An 11,476-nucleotide genomic window follows, 5' to 3' on the forward strand; every position below is an offset into this window, starting at 1 on the left:
CAAATTCCTTTCAAGCTTTGTAAAAAGAAAGTTTCATTTTATGTATCGGAATGTGCAACAAGTGAATATTTCAATCCCCACTGGAAGGCCTCTGACAGACTGGGTGAGCATAAAATCATAGCCGTTGACAAACAAGTTACAACCTACAAACGTTTTACTGTCGACCACACTGTTATGCAATTAATTCTATATAAAGCTCATAATGTAACTATCAACAGTGAGTGGACTTATAGTGGAAATGTTGATATTTCTTCAGAAGAAATGACTGAAACTGATCATGAACAAGTGGACATTGAAGATGGCAACACAAATAACAACAATGTTGCTGATGGAGCATTACAAGATAATGATGGTACCAATAAGGCTTCTGAACCAAGTAAAGTTAATGAGCAAGATGGTAACAATGAAAGTTATGATAGCGATGAGGATGACAAATGGAGTGAGGTTGATGAAAATGAGTTAATGTCAGGACAGGCTGATACTTTACTCACAGCCCCAGATTTCGTTGAACCAGCTGAGAGACAACTTATATACAACTTTGCTCCAGGAGAGGGGCAAATTCCTGTTAGTGTATTTATGGAGGAGAATGCAGAAGAATTAGCATTTCCTAGGATATTTTGTGGTACAAAGCGTCCATCGAACAAAGACAGATCAGTAAATGTAAGTTATGGGGAAATAGTCAAAGCAGAATTGCGCAATGTTGATAGAAGAGCTGCAGGTTCAATTGAAAATATCTTTTTTAAGACAAAAAAGATTCAAATGAAAACATTACTTGACCAGACTCAGTTAGCTTTCAGGAAAGTTAACCTAAAAGATAAGAAATTAACTGTGAAGGATGTACGTGGTACAGCAGCAATTGATCTCATTCACCATGACAAAGCATACAAGTTTCTCACGAAAATTAGAGGTTCCCCACCATATTTTGAGCAAGTAAGCAAGGAACTATTTGCTCTTATCAGACAAATTGGACCTGCAACGTTTTTTTTAACATTATCTGCTGCTGAAACAAGGTGGTTACATCTACTTAGAATACTTGGAAAAGTAGTAGACAAGAAAGAATATACTGATAACGAGTTGAACAATTTGAGCTGGCAGGAGAAGTGTAGGTTGATACAGTCTGAGCCAATAACATGTGCACGACATTTTGACTTCTGTGTACAAAAATTTATCACAGAATTCTTATTAACGCAGGCTCAACCACTTGGGGATATTAAAGATTATTTTTACAGAATCGAATATCAACAGAGGGGCTCTCCCCATGTGCATATGATGGTGTGGTGCTCTGATGCACCAAAGTTTTGTGAAGATTCTGATGATGATGTGTGTGCATATATAGATCGTTTCATTACATGTAGATTACCAGATGAAAGTGAATCTGAACTGTTTGATTTAGTTAGCCTTCAGTCTCATAAACATACCAATACATGCAGGAAAAAAGGCAAAAAAACTTGCAGATTTGGTTTTCCCAAGCCTCCTTTAAAGAAGACAACTATTCTTCATCCTCTTGAACCTCCAGACTTTTCAAAAGATGATATAGCAAGGCATAAAAGTGTTTGGATTTCAATTAAGAAAGAACTAGATAACATTGGAGATGATGAAAATACTACAATTTGCTTGCTTCTGGATAAATTAGAATTGACCTATGAAAAATATATCTTGGCCATCAGAGCTTCAATAAAATCTTCTACAGTGTTTCTAAAACGTTCTCCTCAAGAGGTTCGTGTCAACAATTATAATACTAATATCTTAAAAGGTTGGAGAGCAAACTTAGATGTTCAATTTGTGTTGGATGTGTTTGCATGTGCAACTTATGTAGCATCATATATCACAAAGTCCCAGAGAGGAATGAGCGAACTCTTAAGAAAGGCCTCAGATGAAGCAAGGAAAGGAAATCAGACTCTAACAGAACAAATAAAAACAGTTGGCAACCATTTCTTAAATGCAGTTGAGATTGGGGCTCAAGAAGCTGCATACATATGTCTTCAATTGCCTATGAAGAAATCTTCTCGACAAACAATTTTTTTGAACACAAGTCCGGCAGAAGAACGTGTTTCTCTATTAAAGCCGTCAACTTTACTTGATAAAATGGAGGATGAAGATGAAGATATAGAGTGTGGTAATATTTTCAGCAGATACTGTGATAGGCCAAAAACAATGGAAAATATGACACTAACAGAATATGCAGCATATTATGATGATTCTCCAAGTAGACTTGAATTTCGGAGAAATACAAAGGGAAGCAAAACTAAAACTGTCTTGCCTGAACCAAACATTGAAAAAAATGATGATGAGGTTGAGAATGAGGAAATTGATGTTTCAAAGGATTCTAGACAATATAGAAAAAGAAAAAAAGCCAGAATTATACGCTCGGTGCACTTTGATATTGAAACAGATTCAGAGAAGTACTACAGAGAATTGTTGGTTTTGTACTCTTCCTGGAGAAATGAAAATGATTTGAAAAAATCCTGCAACTCTTTCTATGAGAGATATTTAGAAATCAAAGATGAAGTAGAAACAGAACATGAAATATGAACCATTCAGGGAAATTGTTCAGGATGCCCAGCAGATAATAAATCAGGGTGTTGAAGATTCATGGGATGAAATAGCACCTCAAACAGAGATGCAAAATGCTATGGACAAAGACAATAGAACTGATCCAAAGGACACTGGAATTGAAAATTATGACATTGGAATTGACCTAGGTTTACAGCCCTCAAACCAAGAGCAAGAACTGAACAGAGATTTTGAATTGCCAGATCAGGAATTTAGATGTCACCTTCGAAAACTCAATAAAGAACAACTAGAATTTGTATATGATGCAATTCATATTCTCAAAACAAGTGAAGAACCTATTTATTGGTTTCTTAGTGGAGGAGCTGGTGTGGGAAAAAGCTATGTTACAAAAGCTTTATACCAAATGGCTGTTAAATTCTACAGTAAACAAGCTGGGGAAGATTTCTCTTCCAACAAAGTAATGCTGTTAGCTCCAACTGGCAAGGCTGCCTATCACATTCATGGCAATACAATTCACAGTGCACTAAAAGTACCTGTTAATCAAAAGCTACAATATAAACAATTATCCTCAGCTGCATTGAATACACTACGAAATCAGATAGGTGAAGTTAATTTAATCTTCATTGATGAAATTTCAATGGTTGGGTTTAACATGCTAAACTTTATTCACCAGCGTTTAATGGAAGTAACACAAAAAAATGAGCTCTTTGGAGGAATTTCAGTGATTGCAGTTGGTGATTTATTCCAATTAAAGCCGGTTATGGACAGTTACTTATTTTCATCTCCTACTAATGGATACATGCCGTTAGCAACAAACATCTGGAAAGAAAATTTTACCATGTTTGAACTCCATGAGATAATGCGTCAGTCAGAAAATAAACCATTTGCAGAGTTGCTCAACCGCTTAAGGGAAGGAAACCACAACAAACAGGACATTTCAGTTTTGAAGGAAAGGAATATAAATACTGAAGATTATCCATGGGATGTACCACATCTCTTCTGTACAAATGAAAAAGTTGATTCATTCAATTCAGCTATTATTCACAGGAAAAATGACTTGGTATATGTTATCAGAGCACAGGACAAATTTATTGGTTCAGCCCCACCGGGTTTAAAAGCCAAAATTCTTGACAGTTTTGGAAACAACAAACAGAATTCTAAACAGCTACTAAATAGCCTGGAGGTTGCTGAAAACACCTATTATGAAATCACTGCCAACTTAGATACAACTGATGGACTTATTAATGGAGCATCCTGTAAAATGATGAAAGTGGAAATAAATCAAATTTCAGAATATGCTAGTGGAATTTTGTGGGTTCAATTCGAAGATCAAAATATTGGTAAACAACACCGTAGGGAAAACAAACGTTTGTACAAGACTTGTCATCTAAAGGAGTGGACACCACTTGAACCAGTGTCAAAGAGTTTTGCTGCTGGCAATAAAGGTGAGGCACAAATTCAACGTTAGCAGTTTCCTATTAGACCTGCTCATGCAAAAACAGTGCATAGATCACAGGGTGATACTTTGAGTAAGGTAGTTGTTGACTTAACCTCCAAAAGACGTGTTGATCACATACATTATGTTGCTGTTAGTAGAGTTCAGACTCTAGATGGATTGTTTATCAGAAATTTACAAGAAGACAAAATAGGTGTTGATAAAAATGTAAAAACAGAGATGGAAAGATTACGGGCCACTTCCATTGAAAGAAGACTTAGGAATATTTATGACCTAGAAAATTCATTACTAAAAATTTGTTTCTTGAATGCCTCTTCTTTACATAGACATTTAGAGGATGTTCGCTTAGATAAAAACATTACAAATGCTGATATAGCTTGTTTTTGTGAAACCAGATTTCATAACCGTGATAGTGTGGATGCAACACAAATTGATGCATTTCACCAATATAGACAAGATTCTAAACCATCTGGACACAAGAGACCTCCATATGGTTTGGCTATTTATTCAAAGGATCCTTTTTGTCCAAGTTTTCCGATTAATGAATCTTCCAATGGCATTGAACTATCTGTTTTTCGAACAAATCATAACTCAGATATCACCATAGTTACTGTTTATAAGCCACCACACAAGCCAATAAGTGAACTTTGTGAAAGACTTTTACATGTCCATGAGACATGTGTATGTAACAATGATGCCATCATTCTAGGAGATTTAAATGTCAATTGGAAGGAGGATTCCTCAAACAAGCAAAAACTGTTAACATTGATGCAACAATTGAAATATAAGCAACTTATAACCCAGCCAACAAATGACTATGGATCAACAATCGATTTGATTTTTACTAATATTGACTGTGTTGATAGTGGAACTAATGAAGTCTTCTTCTCTGATCATAAATTAACCTGGCTATCTTTGTTATCAGCATAAAATGGTTTGTGATTCTGTAATATTTAGAATAACTTAGTCTATTTTATCTCATCTATAACTTTTATATAATGTATATGCCTTAATAAATATAAAAGGTACTTGGTGCTCAGAAAGTGTGTTGTGAACAAGATTGAATAAAAATTAAGACAACAAACTTAGTTAAATTTGAGGTAGCCTTAATAGTGCCAATTTTTTTGTGCATTTTTATTTATTATTTGGGGGGGGGGGGGGGGGGGTATTTGACAGGGCTCACACTATTTCTAGTGGATCATATATATAAATTCATTTAAAGCATAAAAGACAAGTTAAAAGAGCAAAGGGCGTATCATGCGCTTAAGCGCAGCCCTTTATTGGTTATTGTCTTGAATATTATAATAGATATAAATAAACTTTAAGCAGCAAATTTGTTCAGCATAGTAAGAACTACAAATAAGTCAACATGACCAAACTGGTCTATTGACCCCGGTAGGAGTTATTGCCCTTCATAGTCAATTTGTGACAATTGTTTGACAATTTTTGTAATCGTTCACAAAAATCTTCTCCTCTGAAACTACTGAGACACATTTTACCAACTTGGCCACAATCGCCATTATGGTATTTAGTTATAAATATGTCAGATAAACCTGCCTACCCACCAACGTGGCTGACAATGCTAAAATTAGAACAAAGGGATAAAAAGCAAGTTTTGTCTAGATCATTTTTTGAACCGTTACAGATAGAGAAGTTTGAAAGGAAAAAATATGTAGAATAATTAGCGCTACCAATTGTACATATATACGTCAAAAGTGTTCGACAAATTCTTATTTAAGTTATTGCCAGTCAAGGACAAATTATATGATTTTTTTTTCATTCGTACATGTACCTCTTAACTATGATATTAAGAGAGAAACCTTTTTCTGTTATGCCTCATTATGATATATAAATAAACACTCTATATCAAAAAAATGATCAGCAAGACAAGATATATTATTAAATAAGTCAAAGAAACTAAACAGACTAAAAGATCAGTAAATCAAGATCAACAAACTAGAGATTTTTTGTCATGATCTTTTCTCGTCTACAATGTCAGGCGCGTAGCTACGTTTAAGTCAAAACGCCCGGGCGTACACTTGAATTTTGATAAAAATTATATATTAATCTAAATAAAATACAAATTACTTATAAATAGTACATCAGCCCTTTAAATCTTTTCCAAATGCGAATAAAAGTGACGAATTTTACATTTCAAACAAAAGGTATCATATATTATAGATTTGTTTATTGTCTTTCAAAGTCTGAATCTACTAGTTGTGATTCTTCAGAGAATTTTACTAACTTTCCTTCTATTTAAATTAATTCATTATCGTCAGTGGTGTCACTAGGATAAGTGTGTTGTTGAAAGCTGTTTATTTTAAATATCAATACCTTAAGCAAACTTTTGTATGGAAGTTGAACAGAAACTATTCATGACAAAAAAGAGTATCGAGAGCATAATGATGAAATTATTTGTTTAATTTTCCCATATTTAGAATAAAAAAAAATCTTTGTTGCACAAGAAGATACAGTCTTGGATAAAGTTTGTTATATATCAATTATTTTGTCAAACCTTTATTGGATTTTATGATGGAAGAAGCTTTTTTTCTGAATAATGTCTGAATCAAAATTTCTGAAAGCATTTTTTTTCTTCTTCCATTGTTTCTGTATAAAGAACTTCTTATCTTTACGCAATTTAACGATCTGGAACTTGTTCACATGATAAATTCATAAATCTTAATAGATTTTCGTTAAAATTGGGTGAAGTCGATATTCCAAGAAAAGTAAAAATATCTAAAGAAAAAAAGTGTTTTTTTTTAAATCCTGTAAAAGATAGATAATTAAATGCATTCATTTTTGACGGGGAGCAATTCCAGCCGAGAACCAGGATTCAACAGAAACCTTGCGAACATTAATTATTTCATGTTCATTAACCACAATTACCCCATGGCTCCTTTCAAACATATTATAAAGAAACTGGTTTAGACTTTTCTCTATATCCAATGACCATTAGATTCCAAATTAACACAATGAATAAACTAAAAAAAAACATTAAAAAAACCTTTTAAATTCTTTAAGTATGTTGCTATTGGTGAGAATTTTCAATAAATGGAACGGTATCTCATTCTTGATAACCTGTTAGCTTACGGGGACTTGAGCCTTCGCCCCGTTGAGCCAACTACCAACAGGTGCTCTGACTAAGGCCCCCAGACCCATCGCCTAGGTTCGGGCGTACACGTAAAAATGACCTAGCTACGCCACTGAATGTTGGCGAGTGTCCTTTGTTTGATATGTTTGACCAAGGTGAGCGACACAGGCTCCTGACAGCCTCTAGTTTTTAAAAAGTTTAAACAATGACAATAATAGCTTCAAAGCAACGCTGTTCATATGTTGTGGTGTGATAAAAATGATAAAAGTATTAATTTTAAGGCTTATATCATTATTCCATTTCTACTTTTAATTGCGCAAATTTTGAAGTATACATTTATATAGTAAAAAATTCTGAAAACATCTAACAAATTGTAATAAATGCGAACTGGAAAACAAAACTTCGTAGTATCACCAATACCATACGCGACGTTTATACTATTTTTTTTTATCATCTTCTACATGAGAAAATTCCTATACAATGTCAGTAAAACGACTGTGGTTTTTATTCAATTGTTTGGTGTGTTTGTGCTCTTGATTTTGACATTTGAAAAGGGACTTTCACATTTGAATTTTCCTTGGAGTTCGATTTCTTTGGGTTATTGTTGTCATGTTTCAGTAAGTACGATTTCGTAGCTTTGTGTCTATTGTTTTTATGCTAGTTGTTTTCGTACATTATACACAGTTTGTTCTTATGTTGTGCTGGTACGCCACTGTTCAAATACAAGTACAAATAAAAATACAAATACAAATACAAATAAAAATACAAATACAAATATGCTTGTTTTAAAACACTTCGTCGCATTCACATGTGAAATAACAGGTAAAAACAAACAAAATACAATCACATACAATCCATGTTATTGAGGGGGGAACATCCTCAAATATGCTCGACACCGACTCATTTTTAATGTGACTGTCCCACACAAGACGTTTTAAAAAAAAAAATGTTATTCGTTGCATCATGCCGGTAATATGGAAATGCAAATTTTTGTATTCATTTAAGTAAAGAGGGGGTGTAGATTCAAAGAAAACATTCGTGCGAAGTCAACAATCAGGTGTATTCAGTATCTTCAGGTAAGTCTGGTATTGTAGTTTTCCTAACAACAAGAATGGTAAAGCAATCATATTTTGATTAATCAGATTATCATACAAGCATTATTTTACCAGAATCATCCTTTAATTCACTATATTTATTTAGTTACATTGTAGGTTTTATTTAACAAATATAAACATGTAAACAGAACAGCAAACTAAAAACACAGTAAAACAATGAAAAGAATTAAGATGGAAAAATAGTGAAACCAAATGCTCCGCAGGGCGCAGCTTTATACGACCGCAGAGGTTGAACCCTGAACAGTTGGGGCAAGTATGGACACAACATTCAAGCTGGATTGTGATTAAATAGTTGACACAGCATAGGTTTCTGACACAGAATGAATGTGGTCTTATGAACTTAAAATATTTGTTTTGCCTTTGAGCAATTCACTAGGCTGTTGAATATTTATCCTCTAAAAATAATGTTTGAAGAAATTTTCTTTTTATTTATGAAATCTGAAATGAGAAAAATTTAACCCCTCCCCCCTTTTTTTCACATCCCCCTTTCCCTTTTTCCAAAACTGATCTCAATTCAAATTTCTAATGGAGTTTGCAACAATAACTACTCATTTAAATACATCATAAAATATTAAAATGTAAAATAAAGTGCTTGTTATCACTGAATGGTAAAGATTGTTTTAATTTATCAGTTGGTAGTAAAAGTGAATATACATTGTATATTGTATAAAACAATGATTTAAGTTGATTCAACTACTATTCTGGACAAAGAAAGATAACTCCAATTAAATATTTTTGCTATTGCACAATATTGTGCAATTAGATATTTCTTGCTATTGCGCAGAACTGTGCAATTGAACATATTTGCTATTGCACAATGCTGTGCAATTGAAGATTTCTTGCTATTGCGCAATACTGTGCAATAGAAATTTCTTGCTATTGCACAATACTGTGCAATTGAAGATTTCTTGCTTTTGTTGAATACTGTGCAATTGAAAATTTCTTGCTACTGCACAATACTTAATATAATAATTTTGGATCCTGATTTGAACCAACTTGAAAACTGGGCCCATAATAAAAAATCTAAGTACAAATAAAGTCATCTTTAGATTCAGCATATCAAAAAAGTCCAAGAATTAAATTTTTGTTAAAATCAAACTTAGTTTAATTTTGGACCCTTTGGACTTTAATGTAGACCAATTTGAAAACGGGACCAAAAATTAAGAATCTACATACACAGTTAGATTTGGCATATCAAAGAACCCCAATTATTCAATTTTTGATGAAATCAAACAAAATTTAATTTTGGACCACGATTTGGACCAACTTGAAAACTAGGCCAATAATCAAAAATCTTGGTACATTTTTAGATTCAGCATATCAAAGAATCCCAACGATTCAATTTTAGTTAAAATCAAACTAAGTTTAATTTTGGACACTTTGGACTAATGTAGACCAATTTGAAAACGGGACCAAAAATTAAGAATCTACATACACAGTTAGATTCGGCATATCAAAGAACCCCAATTATTCAATTTTTGATGAAATCAAACAAAGTTCAATTTTGGACCCTTTGGGCCCCTTATTCCTATGACCAAAACTCCCAAAATCAAACCCAACCTTCCTTTTATGGTCATAAACCTTGTGTTTAAATTTCATAGAATAAGAATAATGCGTATTTGGGCCCCTTTTTGGCCTCTAATTCCTAAACTGTTGGGACCTCAACTCCCAAAATCAATCCAAACCTTCCTTTTGTGGTCATAAACCTTGTGTCAAATTTTCATAGATTTCTATTTACTTAAACTAAAGTTATAGTGCGAAAAACCAAGAAAATGCTTATTTGGGCCCTTTTTGGCCCCTAATTCCTAAAATGTTGGAATCAAAACTTCCAAAATCAATCCCAACCTTCCCTTTGTGGTCATAAACCTTGTGTTAAAATTTCATAGATTTCTATTCCCTTTTACTAAAGTTAAAGTGCGAAAACTAAGTTTCCGGACGACGACGACGACGACGCCAACGTGATACCAATATACGACCAAGAAATTTTCAATTTTTGCGGTCGTATAAAAAATGTTTTAACTATCCGAAAAGTTCCAAAGCTTCTAGAAAATTATGTGGTGCGTCAGAAGAGCTTTCTGGGTTGATCTTTATTTCTAACGATCAAAATCATACAGTCATTTAAAAGCCTTTTATGTATAAATACATGAGCGCAAGCTTTGATTCGAAACCCTGATTTTATTTTGTTTGATAGGGTTGATCATATGAATTTAACTTTTATAAACAATCTATATTTTTTTATTGTTTCGACTTTTTAAGTACACAATATTTTTTTAGACCTTACAATGTGTTTTAACCATGTTTTTATTTATCTTAACTTTAAAACCGCAATGTCATTATCGTACAGGATGATTTTATCAGTCATTTCACACTTGATTACCAGGCACTCAATTGTTTACCATTACCTGAACTAGAATGAAAAGATACCTGTACCATTAACAATCCTTCAGTTTGGATATTCACACAGTGCAGTGACGGTTCCAGGGGTAAGTCCGGGAGTTAGAACCCCTTTTTGACAATCACTGCTTTCGAATGGAGTCATATGGTTGCCATCCCTTTTATCCTTGGTTAGTTGCCCCCTCCGAAACCAGCCAAACCCTTTTACAAATAGATGGGTTTCAATAAAATGACTACTTTATGTTGGTAAAAGGATTATTGTGGACCATCTATATATATTAAATTCATGCAAACAACAATTGACCCCAACACACTCTGATTGATTGTACTTTCTAGCATACACATAAAACAAGGCCTTTTTCTATAAGTATTATTCTATTTTTGAAGAATACTATTTACTTACTTGACCAGGACAGGAATTTATCAACAGGAGGTTTTCCAGTATATTGACATCGCCATGTGGCATTATCGGCTTTGCCAAATGAGAGTATCTCTAGATTTGTATTGGTACCAATCTGTGTCACATTGTAGAGTGATTCGTCGTCAGAAATGCAATCTCCCCCAACCAGACATAAACCCAGTGCTGTATAACTTGGTGATTTTGAAATGCTGACAACCTGATTAACATCTAGAGTTTCACACGACAATAAGCAAGGATCCCCGTCATTTCTGTCATTGCAAAAATTGAGAATTTGAGACTCTAAAAAAATCAATAACATCATTTTATATAATAGCAACCCAAAAACATTAAATATAACAAGAAATGATTGCTATTACGAAGTCTCACCAATAAAGTGCCTCAGGTACAACCCCAAATGACCCTATTATTTATTCAATTCATCGTGCAGAAATTATATTGTGTGGTGCTGCAGATCATATTCATTCACAAGGTAGAAGACCATTTTC

At 33.6% G+C, this 11,476-nt stretch overlaps 1 protein-coding gene across 1 annotated transcript; it reads left to right on the forward strand.

Moving 5' to 3' along the window:
* Positions 1–2,620: 2,620 nt before the first annotated feature.
* Positions 2,621–3,982, forward strand: LOC139525244 (ATP-dependent DNA helicase pif1-like). The gene has a single exon (XM_071320441.1). The coding sequence runs from the start codon at positions 2,621–2,623 to the stop codon at positions 3,980–3,982; it is 1,362 nt and encodes a 453-aa protein (XP_071176542.1).
* The last annotated feature ends 7,494 nt before the right edge of the window (positions 3,983–11,476 follow it).

Source organism: Mytilus edulis, chromosome 5, assembly GCF_963676685.1.
Source record: "Mytilus edulis chromosome 5, xbMytEdul2.2, whole genome shotgun sequence".
In the NCBI taxonomy this organism is placed as follows: domain Eukaryota; kingdom Metazoa; phylum Mollusca; class Bivalvia; order Mytilida; family Mytilidae; genus Mytilus; species Mytilus edulis.

Excerpts from the sequence above, each read along its gene's own strand:
- LOC139525244 (XM_071320441.1), top strand. The coding sequence starts at position 2,621 with ATGCAAAATGCTATGGACAAAGACAATAGAACTGATCCAAAGGACACT.